This window comes from Sciurus carolinensis, chromosome 2 (genome assembly GCF_902686445.1).
Source record: "Sciurus carolinensis chromosome 2, mSciCar1.2, whole genome shotgun sequence".
Taxonomy (NCBI): domain Eukaryota; kingdom Metazoa; phylum Chordata; class Mammalia; order Rodentia; family Sciuridae; genus Sciurus; species Sciurus carolinensis.
The window spans coordinates 189587362-189603946 of record NC_062214.1 but is presented as its reverse complement, the minus strand read 5'-3'; the positions used below and the strand labels follow the sequence as shown (position 1 = coordinate 189603946).

The following is a 16585-nucleotide window of genomic DNA, read 5'->3' as shown; positions in this document are numbered from 1 at the left end:
AATACCTACCTCACTTCATTAGGATTGTTAGGAGTTTTAAATGTGATAAATGTAAAGAGTTTAGCATAGCACATAATGTGCAATCCACAAATATGAGTTGTTACTATTAATGTTAATAGTTACTATTATTATTACCTGCACAAGAAGTAAAAATAGGGGACGTTAGTAAAACCACAACTATTTAGCTTTAAAACACATGTAGACCGAATCCCATTACACTGAATGTACATTTCTGGACTTCCCAAAATGTAGGCCATCAGTCAAGATTTGACAATTAAGATGGATCATTTTTGCATTCATAGTGATAGTAAAGTATTAGATTCTGCCCATTTTGCGATTTACCTCCTTAGTGTCACTTTGATCCTGAATGTCATTTCTGATTATCATAAGAATTACTCTGCCATCTCAGCAGGCCTATCAATAGACAATGGAGAGAACATAGCCACATGGCTCATTGGGGAGCCAGGGTCAGTCAACCCTGGGCTCAAATCAATGAAATGGAAAATTTACATGTGTTTTACTAAGAGTTACCTGAGACTAACATAAAAGACAACCTCAGTTACTTTCCACTGAACCCTGTAACTGAAGTGCAGAACATTAGCACCCAAAGGGGTCTGGGAGTCCACCTGGAGTATTTTTCATACAAGGAAACTGAGATCTGGAGAGAGGAAGCAATTGCCCAAGATCCCCTGAGACTTAATAGCTGAAATGTTACAAAAGCACTACCGTTTTTCCCTACAGGCCCCCTAGATCCAGAGAGAGGACACAACCTCTAGCACAGTGCAGGGTTCTCAGTCTCAGTGTGCAAAAGTAGTATCCACAGGCAGCTGGCTAAAATGGAAGGTCTCAGGACCCATCCCTCAATGACTCATATGCAAGAACCCCATGTCCCAAACTCCCTCGGTGATTCTGAGACTCTTCAGACCACACTCAGAGAACCAGAACTGCCTTATTTCTCTGAACCATTCACTAGAATAACTAGTAAGTATTTTCCCACCTTCTAAGTTCTAATATGCAGAATAAGAATGCTATAGATAACAATAAAGAGGAAAGTCACAAAAGATTTGTAGATATAAAAGCAAAAATATAAATCATCTCCCCTGAAATTGTCACGATTCACACATTAATTGCAATTATATGGGTTGCAATTTATCAAATTGAATTCATTTATCTTAATCAAGGGACTTTGAAGATAGAGGCAGCTGCCCAAACCCAGTGGACAGGAACAGACAGGTCCATGGTGAGTTCAGGACTGGGTATCACAAAGGAGAGGCAGTAATTAGCTCACCACCATGGTAAGCTCTGACAGTCTGATGTTCAGACTAGTCTTACTAAGATTCTAAGCTGGGAAAGGATTACAGTAAAAGCAGCTAGGCTTCAGACAGCCACAAAAGTACACAGTAAGCAACTTTACAAACTTCTAAACTTATTATATTTACTATAATGTAGAATTATAAATATAAAAAAATTCAATAATCATTATTTCATCATCTTTATGAAAGTAGATGTTAAACTTTTTTAATCAGGGACACACCATACTAAATAAACCATTAAGGATTCTTTTAAGAAAATTATATAACTATAACTAAAAGGCAAGAGAATTATATAACTATAACTAAAAGACAAAATAACTCCCACTACCCACAAGTTTCCCAAGACTCCAGCTTTTCTGTACAGTGAAACTTTGGTTATCATACTTCCAGGGACCAAATTCAGCATTTTAAGGTTAAGACAACTAACATTTTAAAGCACAGTTTCTGCAAAAATCTTTTTTCTTACTATATGGTTTTCCATTTGATTCTCCCAAATAGATATTGGATAGTATGCAGTAGATATTACTGTACTACCTTATGGATTAGAAGAAGAATTTAGTAGCAAGCAAGATAATAAAATCCACTGAAGACACAAAGAAAGAGAGAAGCAATAAGAAAGAAAGCATGCTCTCTGGCTTCTATTTAAAGTACCACTAACACTGTGTACTGTAACATTATTACAGCATTTTGTAATAATTATCAGTTGTTGGGTAAATTTGGAAGTTCTTAGAAAGTTCATTTTATCTAATTCTCTGACTTGTGAGTCAGGAAAAATGGGTCCCAGATAGAGTTTGTGACTTGCCCCCAAAACTCACAAAATCAGTCAGTAGAGTCTGCTCTTTAAGCTCCACTGTTTACATATTCTCAGGGCAAGTTTTAAAATCTTAGCTCCCCAATCATGATTTCAACATGAGTCCCCATTTGAGTCCTCCCTTGATAAGCTGACCAAGGGAGAAGAGAGAGCCTCTTGTTATAGTCTTCCTCCGGGCTCTGGCCCCTCTGCCCCCGACACCAGCCCAATGGATAGCATCCCTGAGCAGTACAACAGTGTAAAAGGATAGAATGGAAAACACCATAATTAAGCTTCATTGTAAGAAAGGCTGTAGCCCACACAAAGCTCTTTCAAGTGATTTACAACAATAACAAAGTCTCCATGCCCCTTGCTCAGCATCATACATATTCATGAACATTCATGTACATTTCCAAAGGTTTCAATTAAATGCTCACCGTGTTGGCCATGCTGTAGTAAAGGAACTAGATCCAGGAGAGTCACCAAAGTCACGTAGAGGCCTTGGTAGTCCAAAGAAGGGTAGTCTGACAACTGAGCATCACGACTTTGCGGGCCGCGTTCTGAAGGAGCATCTCGCAGGACGCTGTAAAGGAGGGAGCGAGTAACAGTAGGGTTGATGGAACTGACCTGCGGTCTTAGAGATGGGGTGAGTGGGAATGGCACAGGAAAAAGACACATGGTCATGGGCACTGTCAAATTGGAGGCATCTTGGTTTTCCTTCTTCCCTGTGCGGGACAAAATGCTGTTGGGGGGACAAAGAAAAAAAAGAGACAACAAAGACACAAAGAACAGCACATTACATTGAAATGACACTCTAAAACAAATAATAAAACACCAGATACATCCCACATAAGATGCAATTGCCACAACAACAAGGTCTACAAATCTAGTACTGGTCACATAGCTTTGCTCAGAGGTACCAATAACACAGGTTTACTTTGTGGAAGTTTCATTGCATCTCATGTGTTATCTGGTTAGTAAGGAGCAAAAATATAAAAATGCATGTTTCAGTGCCAAACCCATGTTTTACAGTTTGTCAATTTGGTGAAGGAGAGGTTTCCTGGAAGTAAAAGCAATGGCTTTGTCTAATCAGGAAGGGCTCTTATTCCTAATTACAAGAAGCGTTCAGAGAAAAGAAGTTTTCAGCAAGACTATCTGAACCAAGTAAATAGAAACTTGCAAAATATAGGTATGGCACTTGCAGAAACATGTTTTAGCAAAGAATAAACATGTGTGTTTATTAAGAAAGTCTTAAAAATCACATGTTTATTGCACCAAAATAATGTCTATATGTATATTATGATACTGTTTCATGACATTCTGTCAGTATCATTTGAGATAATGAAGTTTAAACAGGCATATGAATTTAGAAATAATACATATTTCTAAAATGTTAGCTAAACTACATTGGAAAAGCTATAAAATAATATATAGTAGATGGTCCATAGCATATGTTTGTGAACTAATGATAATGGTTATTTATGTGTGTGTGTTTTTTAATTTTGCATGTTGGGGAAAAAACATTTTATTTTATGAATACAAACACTAGCTTATTAAATAATTACCTTCAAAATTCTAAGGACTAAGCAAGCAGTATCTGTCATGTAGCTGCACATCATACAATAAGATCTCACGCTACTACTTCTACTTACGTTATTATTCAACAAAACTCTCTAAAAACTAAAGGAAAGATAATTTAGAAAGTTAAAAAAAAAGTTTAATGGGAATAAAATAACTTCTAAAATGGTTTTTCTTTTAGTCTTAATTTTAAAATAAAAACCTTCTAGTTAAAGCAAGAAAGCAGAAAAATTGTTAATTTAAAAATAAAAGAAATTACTGCTTAGCCAAACGTTTAGGTTTTTTAAATTATACTATTTATCATTAAAGAGAATAGCTATACATTATAATGATAATATCTGCAGCACTCAGCACTTACAATGTGCTTTTCTGTAATCCACTTATATGTTAGTCAAAACAGATAACAATTTATAAATGTTTCATTACATAAAATAACCTTATTTTACATTTATTCTATGTGCATTAAACATTGCTAAGTTTTTAGTTATATATCACATCTATAGTTTTACAGTGATGTGAAGAATTGGTTAGTTTCAAGCATGCTTGCTATGTCATGTTTACATTAATTTTTATTTATTCTTAGCACAAAAAAATGTTACAATGTAAGAAAAATGGCTACATGCTTTTTATTTTCCATGTGCCTAATTTACCTCGGTTTCCTTTGTCTTCTGTTACCCAATGTCCAGGGAAAAACAATTGATAATAAAAATAATTTCAGAATAGTTATGTAATACTTCTTAGCAATAAATAACTTAAAATTTGGTGTCTTTTTTTTTTTTTGCTTTTAAAGGAATTTAATTTAGTTTGTTAGTGTGTGATGTATTTGATTTTGTAAGCTTATACTTTACAATAGGATAATATCAACATTCCAGTTACCACTGCCTGCCTACACATACTATTACAAATGCCATCAGATTTTCCATCAGACTTCATACTTTTTTCAAATAACTCACATACTCCTAAGAGTGCCATCTTTAAGTGTCATATTCTTGATAAGCCCAGTCACCAAAAATTTATTTTAATCCTGTAGGAGCCTATCCCACTGAAAGTTCCTTTTGAATCACAATGGATATAAGTCAGTATATTACTTCTCAAACTTTAGCCCTAAATTGGCTAACTATCAGCCTCTTTTCAAAATTACAAGATGTGGATCTTACAACAGTGATATAACAAGAGCAACATCTTGCCTTTGAGAATAAAAATAGCTGAATATTATGAATTAATGATATTTAAACTTTCTTTTAAGTTCAATTAAGTGTGCTTATCAAAATTCTCCTTGGTGGGGGAAATAGAACACATTTTTTTTTCGAATAGACCTTACTATTTTTCCAAAATTTGAAATAATTTAACAAGCATTCGTCAAATCAAATTTGGAGGCTCTACTTTGATATTTTTCCCTTCCTGTATATGTGGGGTTCCCAAATGATAGCAACAACAGCTTCCTACATGCAGGGAGGGAAGAATGTCAGCATTGAAACAGTAAAGCTCTCACTTACTGCTTTTGGGTTTAATAAGTAGGTGAGGTTGAGAAAAAATGGCAGAAAATGAGTTATCCATGAAACCAGTTTTAAATTACAATCATGTCTCAATGTAAGGAAATGTTTTCATTTGTGGAAAAACTTAAGAAGGGTTCATGAATAAATGTACAATGCATTGTGACTTTATGATGTTTTGTGAAGTTTATTCAGAGAAAAAAAACTTATTTCCCCAACCAAACTGTCTACTTGAGAAAGATCAAACCATCTTCCCCATCTGAAAATTCTTTCCCAGAAGTCTACACACCCAACCAAAAAGAATAGTAAGATGCCCTGCTCAGAAGAGTTCGGCCCAGCAGTGGACTTTTCACCTTCCCTTTTCCTCCTGAGGTCCCCTTCTCAAGCAGGCTTCCATGATCAAGGTAAGCAAGAGAAGAGGGTCTCTGCAGGGTGGGGGAAGAGGAGAAATCGCCCCGAGGTATTTATAGCAAAGAAAGTTATACGTTCAATAAACTTTCTCTACAATTGTGAATTTTGACATTTGAGTTGTATCTATGCTCTAAACAAAATATACTTGATTATGCCATGATATATAGATATAGGGATATATTCTTCATAAAAAAAATAGAAATTACTATTTAATTAAGATTGTTGGGCTGAGACTAGAATCTCATTTAAAAACATATTAAAATTTTTTCTAAAGATTTAGCAGCAAGCATCTTTCCCCAAATGTAATGATTTTTTTTTTTTTAAACATTTACATGCTAACACCTTGAACAGCACTAGAAGAGAGAGTTGAGAAAAGGAATTCCAAGAGAATGTTTGCAACAGAAGACTGGGATCCTATAATGTTCTGCCAGGTAAAAAGCAGGATCTTTAAAGACCTTAGATGTTTAAAATATGACCACAGGATGCTTCTAATATAAAATGAGCAGAATCCTCTATAGTAGTAAAGGGATACAACTACATGATTTTTACAGTTGCCTCTGTAAAAGCAAACAAAAAAACTAGAGTCTCAAGTTGTATGTAAACCATGTGCCTCTGCCAAACCTAGGTCTCTGCTAAACTAAAATGAGCACTACTCAGCACTCAGATGTAATTTTACTCAGGACCTCAGTTTACTGCTGGATTCAGTTAATGCCACAGAAGGTTCCAGCACTGCACGAAATTTGGATCAAAGTCAATTCAATTCAACAAATGCTTACTAATCCCCTTCTATGGGCCGAACACCACTCTAGGCACAATAGATAGCAAGCTAAATACCACACAGGACTCCCTTTCCAGACTAGAGTTTAGGGAACCTCCAGGAAGAATCAGTGGAAGGTAGCACATGGGAACTGAAACATTAGCCACATTACCTCAGATACAACTCTTCAACTTCGAGAAAGATGGCAAAACTTTGTGCTCAGCTCACCCTTTCTTCTCTTATCTCAATGAGAGCCAAAATATTCCATGCACTCGGAATGGATTCTGGTATTCCCAAAAGCCAAACCAAGTTTTTACTAAAAGAGGTGTCCCAATACTATAATTAAAGAGTGGCACTAAGAAGAAGCAGTATGGCCAAACTGTTGAGAGTTGGGGCTGTGGATGAGGACCACCAATGTCAAATCCTGTTTCTAACACATATTAGATAAATAACTTTGAGGAACTTATCTAACCACTCTGTACCTTAATTTCATTATCTACAAAATGGGTATAACAATTCACTTATCTCATTATGAATCAGATGATATATTTAATGTGCATAAGGTAGTGCTTAAGACATATAATTACTATTATAATACAATATGATATGATAATGATAGCTTTTGCTATTAATACCATTAGGAGTAGTTATTGATGCTGTCTTCCTTTGAAAATGAACTCATTTCAATTGCGCAGAATCTCTATCAAGCCACTTCAACCAACTTCACCCTGAAATGCTACCACCTATGATCATATTCCAATGATTGACTGCTCAAGAAAATGAAATTTTCATGTCTTGCAAACATGACTTCAGTATACTAAATTTCTTAACTTTTTGGCACAGTTACTAAGACCTAAGCAATAAGCTCTCAAGTGCTGACTAGGATACACAGTTTCCTAGCAAATGGAATTCATGATGCTTCCTATGTGAAGTGTCTCTCACTTCGAGACTTTCTGAATTTGTGATAAACAAAAAGTATTTCCCATTCAGGACCCCAATATCGAAGATAAAAAGAATTCAAAAGAAAAGAATCAGATGCCTTGATTCTTAAATTTATCTGATTATTACTATGAAAACAGGGCTAATTATATGCTGCAATTTGAAAAGAAGGAAAATATCCTATAACAGGGTCCTAAACTTACTATGCAAATCTGACATCTATGCATTTGATGAACAGAATCCCTTAAATCTAGGACAGCAATACTAAGGGTTCTAAAGATGAAAAGGTACTCCAAAGAACAAAGAGAGCAGAGAAACAAGAGCTGCAGAAGGCTAGTGGCTGACTTGATCTCATGCAGTTTCTTTCTACACAACCTGTCTGCCCACAGCAAAGCCGTAGACCACTGGAAACTCCAGTGCCACTACAATCATTCCATTTGTGTTCTTTTCCAAATAATTTACAAAAGTTCTGCTAGAAGTTTCTGCTTTATAGCTAGAAGAGACAAGATAGTAGCAAATCAAGTTAAGTGTTTTGAAAATCAGTTTGAAGAGAGAAGACCATGGTGATGGAAGCAACCAAGCCTTGGAATTTAATTGGGAAATGGGGTGTTCTGACTTCTTTGATGTTACTTCCCCCAAACAACTGAGTCTTTGCTTGAGAAATCACCTGTGTTCGCTTGTTCTAATGAGAAGTGTAAAGTCAAAAGGCCCCTTGGGTTCAACCTTGCAGTAAAAGTACAAAAGAGCTCCTATGTTTTTGTTTCCTTGAACTCCACAGAATTCTGTGATCCATAGTAAAGTTAAATTTTTGAAGTGTTACACAGATTTAAAAATAACTGTTATTACCATATGTTAGATAATATTAGGAAGGAGGAAACACTTGTGATAAGCCTAAAGTGCTACATACTTCTAATTTTTAGACCAAAAGTGTTCCCTATTCTTGATTTTAAGCATATAAGCGTTCCTTTTAATCCCACACTGTCTTAGTGCCAAAGCTAGAACCTTTTATCATTTATCTATCTCTTGACAAGTCATTCAACTGAGGAAAGCAGGCAATAGCCATGCAACCCATTTTTCCAGTTAGGCCTGGGATCTATCTGATCTGCTATATACACCCAGAGAACCGGCGTCCAGACTCTTCTGGCAGAGCGCTAGAAAATCTAATGTCCTTCAAAACTTTCAGTTTAATAGAAATTTAGGTCCCAATAAATTCAGCAGTACTACATAATAATTCTCTCAAAGTAGAGGCTATTTTAAGGCTTACCTTAACAAGGTCTGAGAAAAGTATTTCAGGGTGTTTGCAATATCTGTTCCTGATGGTACAGGATAAATGTTGTGAAGAACCCGGTTATGATATTCCTGCAAGTACCGGATCTTGGAAGCAACTAGATAAAAGTGAAAAAAAAAAAAAAAAAAAGAAGAAAAAGAATCATCTTGTAATATGTATTAGGCATAGTTATTAATTTAATCAGCATTTTTATGGGACATATTTGTGAATTTTACTGAAATTCCATGCTAGAACAATTACAAAAGACTTAATTTCTTATTGTATTCAGCACACAAAATTATTTTAGTTACCTAATTTAATATCCTATTCACAAATTATCCATTCCTCTATTTAATCACTAAGAAAAGCAATACTAGTCAGCTTCTAATTTCCCCCAAATTAGATTATTAGAAAAATAATAATAGATATAAATCTCTGTCACAAGAGAGTTATATTTAATATTGCTTAACTGAAATTGAAGGAGAAAACTTGAAGGTCTTTCAGCAACACTCCAAAAATCCTTTTAAAAAAATAGGGAGTCCATTACATAATGGCATCAATTGAAATCAGTCTTTTTAATTCAATAAGTGACCATGAAAGCAAGTTTAGTTAATGTTAAGAGTAGATCTGTTTGGTGAGTATTAAGAATATAATGATTATGCAATAATAAAGATATAAAAAAGAAATGTCATACTTTTCTTCCAAAGAATTTCACAAATTAGGAGACTTCCTAATAGCTTTCTGAGCTTGGCTGCCCAGATCTTCTCAAGATTCAGGAGGGACTAAATAGATTTTTTTTTTACCCTCCTAGACCTACCTGGAGTCACCAGCATTGTCCACATTCCTGACCTGACCTTTGACCTGGCTGTAGTGAATGGCCCAGTTCTAGTCATTCCTCTTTGCAAATTCCAAGGAGCCATGATGATCAACGTCTCTCTGGTCTCCTCTTCACAGAGTTCTCAATACTGTCCATTTGTCCTTTCAATCTTTAAGGCTACCAAGGGAGCCTTTTAGGTGGTATGGCTCACTGTCAGCGGTTAACAGAAGATATATCAAGTCCTGGAGAAGCAAGGCCTCGCTGTTCCCAATAGCCCATGGAAATAAGCTGGATGCATTCTAACTGAAATGCTGTCTTAAGCAACTTAAAGAAAGTCAAAATGCTTTTGATAGGCAGGGGGTATAGAATTAGGGAACAATAAAATATCAGAACTAGGAGGACCTCAGAGGCTGTTTCCCACAACCACTTCATTTTAAAGACAGGGAAATAAGACACACAAGGGGGAAATGGCAGAGCTAGACTATCTCTTAACTTTCCTGGTTCCCAGTTCAGTGCTCTTTCCACTAAGATGCTATCTAGAATACAAATGTGAAATGAAGTCAACATGCACAGTCAATGTTCATTGCATGACATCAAAGCAATTTTCAGCAGTATTAGGTTAATCATTGAACCTAATACACATATACCATTCATCAGATTTGTTTTTCTCCCTTCTACTTCCTGAACTATTTCTATAATATGGTTAGTGTTCTCCCAGAGAAATGTTGAAACTGCAGACAATAATATTTTGAGTTTGAATAGCATATCAGCTCCAAAGAAAGCAACACATTTATGTCCATTGTCTTAATTAATCCCATAAGTGTTTGGTTGTAAACAACTTCTTTTCCTGAGGTAAGGTACAGTAGGTGATACTCAAAAATATATCAATTTCATAATCTGCAAACCATCTTCTCAGTACTTTCAATCTGCTGTTCATCATAGTTTTTAAAATCACAATACAAGGAACCCCACGTTAACACACAGTTCTAAGTTCCAAGTATCCAATATGTAAGCTAAGCCAGCATACGCTCTCTGCTCACCCACTATCACAAAAATGCTTTGTTACTGAGGCTTTTCTCAAGCATTAATATTTAGCAGGCTTCTGTAGAGTGTTTCAGGTATACATTAATTATTCCACCACCTGAAAAGTAGTTGATAGGAAGGTGTGAACAATGAGCTTGAAAGATGAGAAAAGTCAGAGATCCCCCAACTCAATGATTGCTCATAATTCAAGCTACAACTGTCACTCTACAACAAATGCAAGCACTCAAAAATGTTTGTGGAAGTGAATGTCCTTTTTATAGTTCCTTTTATTAAAATGCAGGAACAGCTCCTTCCAATGGGTATTCATTCAAACATGTATAAGAAAGCAAACTAGAGTCACTGTCTTCTTTGAGATCTTTTAATATCTTACAAACTCACATGGTATTATCTTTTTTCACTTTCCTGTTTCCTTTCTATACCAGGTTGTAAAATTTCTTGAAGGTAGCAACTATATCTTACTCAGGCCTGGATCCCAAGTCTAAAACACTGCCTGACACTTAGTAGGTACTCAATATATTCATAGGATTCACTAACACTTAAATAAAACACTTGTCACTTAGATATATATGTGTGTATATATGTGTATGTGTGCAGTGTTTATGTACATATATCTACATAAAAGTACAGTGGATTGTGGACTTTTTAACCTTAGTGCCAGACACCTATTAGGTACTCAATAAATTATTGATGAATGAAGGTGGGGGGAAAGGAAGAAAGAAGAAAGGAGAAAAAGAATAAAATAGTAACTACAAAAGATAGCTAATAGAACAAATTGGAAAAAATGTTCCAGTTAATTTGTGTATTAGTGAACACAGAGATTCAGTCTTCCCATTTTGAACTATTTGAGAACATTCAGAAAGGTCCTTGGTAAACAGTAACTTGTAATTTTGCTGAGGATGTGAGTAAAACTCATTTGCATTTTAACCTTGCACACAAAAGGTAGTCGGTCATTTGTCTGGTTAATAGAGCCTTGTGTGCACCTAGCAGCCTCCTCAGAGTGCAGAGTTCTTGTTCTTCACACATACGCTAACTATGCTGCAGAGACTCAGGTGGGCAGGATAGGAATATGCAAATGATCTCCAACCTCAACAGATTCTAAGGCTACATCTCTCTAGCAAACTTCCACTCTCTTTAATTAGAGTTACATACTCTTCCGGACTCCCTAGGGCCGCCCCTTTCCTTACACTTTAAGAAGTGTTATGGATGAATTATGTTCCCTGAAAATTCATATGCCGAAACCCTAACCTGAAAATGTGACTGCATTTGGAGATAAGGCCTTTAAAGAAGTGACTAAGTTAAAATGAAGCCGTTACGGCGGTGTGCCCTAATTCAGTCTGCCTGGTGTTCTTGTAAGAAAAGATTAGGACACACAGGAGGCCCAGGGAGTGCAAAAGCACAGAGGAAAGGTCAAGTGAGGACAAGAAGAAGGTGACTATCTGCGAGCCAAGGAGAGGGGCCTCAGGAGAAACCAAACCTGCCAACACCTTGATCTTGGACAGCAAGTCTCCAGGACAGTGAGAGAATATATTTCAGTTTAAATGATACTTTTATGGCTGCTAGAGCAAACTAACTGACCATCACAGAGGAAATCCTATAAGAGTTAAGAGTATGAGCTCTGAAATCAAAAGTTCTGAATTAAGACCTTGACTTTATCTCCAATTAACCTCAGTTTCCTCCTCTGTAAAATGGGGATAATCATATCAACTTCATAGGGCTATTGTGAATAGTGTGCAAATCACTTAGCATGGTATATAGTAATACTTGACATACAGAGGTGTCAAAAAACAACTTACATCATCTCCTTCTTTCCTTTTCTTATCAAACACCAATCCATCAGCTCTCCATGAGCTCTCCATCCATCAGCCATTCCTTCTACAATATAAATGTCTTTACTACAATATAAATCGCTTTACTAAATCATTGCCATCAGCATTTAAGTAAACCATAGAATATCCCCTATCAAAGGTAAAAACAAAAGAAACCCCTCCCCTTCCCTTCCCGTTGCCCCCAGCACACATCCTCATCTCTTCACTTCTCTTCCTTTCTCCCATTCTCTCCAATCTGGCTTCTGCTTCCACCACCGCACTGAGTCTGTTTTTCCAGTAAACATCTAGTGCCTCCAGATTTCCAAATCCAGCAGGTCCTTCTTAGTCCTCCATCACATCAGTAGACCTTTCAGCACATTCCAGTCAGTCCCTCCTTCTTGAAATATCTCCCCTTGGCTTCCCTGACATCACATTCCTGAGCTTCCTCCTCTGGAACACATCCCTAATGCATCCCTCTCAAAGTGTTTTGCCATCTTCTCCTCTTGAAGTTCAGATGTCAGAATTCATCAGGACTCAACCCTGGACTCTCAGTCCTTCTCTCTGAATGTCCTTTCCATGGCCAATCCCATCCATCCATATGGTTGTCAGTACTACCTCTAGGCCAAATACTCTACAAATAGCAATAATAATGATAATCAAGGGCTGTGGTTGTGGCTCAGTGGTGGAGTGCTTGCCTAGCATATGTGAGGCGCTGGATTCGATCCTCAGCACCGCATAAAAATAAATAAAATAAAGGTAGTGTGTCCATCTATAACTAAAAATATTTTTTAAATGATGATAATCATAAGTGTATAATATATACATATATATGTACATACATATACATTCCACATGCACATGTACTCAGTTTCTCCACCGAGTGATCTTATACATATCTCAAAGTAAACATGTCCACCACTGAATCCTCTCTTCCCTCCAAAAAGAAACCATCTCCATCATTTGATAATCTACAAGTCACTCACACGAAGTGTTCTGAAAGTCAGCCTTACTTTTCCTCTGTTCCTCCACCAAACTCCCTGCCACGCCATCCTAAAATACACCTCCAAACTGTCTTCTGTTCTTCATCTTTGCTGTCATTGCTTGGCACCATCACCTGCCCACACCCAAAGCCTCCAAACTCTTCTTTTGCATTCTCCCTTGCCTCTTTCCAGTTTCTTCTCCTTAAAACAGTCACAGAAATCTTTTAAATTATAAAATGTTTCACATAACTTTCTGCTTAAAATCCTTCAGTGGCTGCCCACTGCCCTCAGGGCAAAATCCAAAACCCATCCCATATCATACAAGGTTCCAGTCCCACCAATCTGGTGCTGCATCTCAAGAACTAGACTCAGTGACTCTTGCCCAATTTTTTTTTTTAAATACACATAACTGTTTTTCACCTGAAAACCTTGATACATGCTCATGACTCTGTCTAGAGTGCTTGTCCCTCCACATTTTGTCTGACTTTACATGTTGCTTCCTCAGGAAGGTCTTTGTTGACTTCTTGTCTGAATTGACACCTGGCTCCGAAGCCCTGATATAATACCCTGCTTGGTTTTTTTGTTCTTTGTGTTTTGTTTCTGCAGTAGTTAGCACAATTTATAATTGTACATTTATTGGGGTGATTATTTACGATCTCTTTCAAGAAGACAGAGAGAAGCCAGGTGCAGTAGCACATACTTGTAACCCCAGCAGCTTGGGAGGCTGAGGCAGGAGGATCAAGAGTTCAAAGCCAGCATCTGCTCCTTAGTGATGCCCTAAGCAACTCAGCATAACCCTGTTTCTAAATAAAATAGAAAAAGGGGCTGGGAATTTGGTTCAGTGGTTAAGCTACCCTGAGTTCAATCCCTGCCTCATGCAAAAAAAAAAAAGGACAGAGAAGTCCAAGAATCATGTTTCTTGCTCACTACTGTAGATCCCCAAGGTCTTGCAAAGACTGAATGCTCAAGTTCCCTTATAGGAATGAAAGGAAAAGGCCAGAGAGAGTTGTTTTTGCAGCAATTAAACTTTGTTTTTTATAGACAAGAAAGCCAACTGTTCAAGCTGTGATGAAAATGAAGAAACAACAAAAGAGGTCTAAAGTGATTATTTGCATCCATCACCAAGAAAGTGATGATTTTTATATGTGCACACACAAATCTAAGGTCCACTCTCTGCTACTTTAGCCCCATCCTAGCCCCACTGTTTTCTTAGAAGCTTTGAGAGGAAAGAGTCACCAAATCAAGATTCAGAGATTAAATTACTTTGAAATTTTTTTGTTGAAATCTTAAACATTTTCTTATGTCACTAAATACGCTTAAAAGTGATGCATTCATATTTTTTTTAAGTTTTATCTGTGCTTATTATCAACAAAGCAAAAAAAATTCAGGTAAGCACAATGAAGAATATAAAAATCACCTAAAGGCTCACTACTCAGAGACAAACCATAATTAACATTTTCTTTGCATAACTATACATTTATAAAAATGGATTAAATTGTGTATAGTTTTAGATTCTGTTTTTCTTAGTTTCTATATCAGAAATTCCTTTATACATTTTTTAAAATATTTTTTAGTTGTTAATGGACATTTATTTATTTATTTATCTATATGTGGTGCTGAGAATCGAACCCAGTGCCTCATGTATGCCAGGTAAGTGCTCTACCACTGAGCCACAACCCCAGCCCCCATACACAATTTATTTCACCAATTATTTATGAGACTTGAGGTTATTTTTCACTATTCTATTCAGTACTATAAAGAATATCGTTTCAAAGATATGCACATATCTTTAATTATTTTCTTAGAACAGATTTTCAATCATGAAACTGCCAAGTCAAATAGGAAATATTCATTTTAAAGTTTTTGGGGAAAATTGAGAAACTGCCTTCAAAAAGACAGTACCTATTTACATTCCAGCACAGTAGATCTCATTAAGCATGAATAATAACATTTATTGAGTATCCATTATTTCCAAGGTGCTCCATAAACATTATTTTTAATCCTCACAATAACTTTTCCATGTGGTATTATCATTCCCATTTAAAGCTGAATAAACCAAAGCTCAAAAACAATAAGTAATATGACCTAAGTAAGTGGCAGAACTGATGGTTTAACTGGCTGTGGGCCATCCTTTTCCACATTCTTTATTTTTATTTGTTTAATAATATTCAATTAGAAATACTTCCCTTATTGTATTGTTTGACATTTAGGTTGCTTTCAATATCTCACTACAATATCTGACTACAGTAACACTGTAGTCAAAAAATAAAGTATTAGACTAAATTTCTATTTGTTTTTCAATATAAACTAGTTGTTCTATTTATTTCTAGATATAAACTAGTCTAAAAACTAGTTTATTTCCTTGAAACTAGCCCTCGCTGTGAAATCAAATCATTTTTCATTCTTCGAGGCCCATCTTAAGGGTCACATCATTCATGAAGCCTTCTAATCAACTCTACACATCAACATCTCCCTTTTCCAAATCTGGAGCACTATGTACCAGCCTACTTTGTCACTTCATTATAGACGTATGTCACCGATTATAAGCTATATTGGATGGTTCCAAATCAGTTTCATGTTTGCAAATCCAGGTTCCTTAACATTTAAGACCCTTGAAGACAGAACTCTCTATATTTCACATGTAATTCCCTTTGAATGTGTCACAATTCTAGGCACGTAGCAGATGGCCAGCAGTACCACAGTGGTTGAAATACATCGAAAGTTTAAATATAAACTAGCTTATGGTCTATCAATACTCTAAAAACTTATTTAAAATTCTAGCAGCATTACACAAATAACATCTGTTAAAATATACTTGTATAACATGTAAATAATGCAGAATTCCTTTTCATGATTTATTTCCTTCTCTCATTCCAACAGAACTCCAAAATTATCACTTCTCTTGCTACATATTCGAAAACTGTTTGTAGGTCTTAGTATCATTTGCAGTGGTCATTTTTGTCTTCGGATTGTCCATTCTGATTCCAATTTTCATGACTTGGATCCTAACAGACTAAACACGTGTCCTAGAGTTATCCCGACGCCCTGCAGAGAGCCCTGGATAGAACAGGAGTTCCCACCTACAGCTACGTGTGACCTCAGGCAAACCATTTAATATCTCAGAGCCTCAGGGGTTCTTGTTTGTTTTGTTCTATTCTGTTTTTGCCAACTGAGAAATTAAAATAGTACTTCCCCACAATTTTTGCAATAATAGTACTTCCCCACATTTTTTGCAAATGTTGATTATTAATGTAAATTTGATAATATATGTTCTAATTCCACCTTACTTTTTTACTGATTTCTTATAGCACTACATGAAGTCTAAGACTCAGAGGCTTTGCTGTCACTGTCCCCTTTTAAGTCATCTTCTTTTCAGTCTAACCTTTCATTA

The 16585-nt window shown here is 36.1% G+C and overlaps 1 protein-coding gene across 1 annotated transcript in view; it reads right to left on the bottom strand.

Annotated features, from left to right (window-relative positions):
* Window positions 1-16585, bottom strand: part of Unc79 (unc-79 homolog, NALCN channel complex subunit) — a 252433-nt gene that overhangs the window by 207176 nt on the left and 28672 nt on the right. Inside the window, 2 exon segments of the mRNA XM_047541641.1 lie at window positions 2541-2845; window positions 8546-8666. Coding sequence (XP_047397597.1) covers window positions 2541-2845; window positions 8546-8666 — 426 coding nt within the window.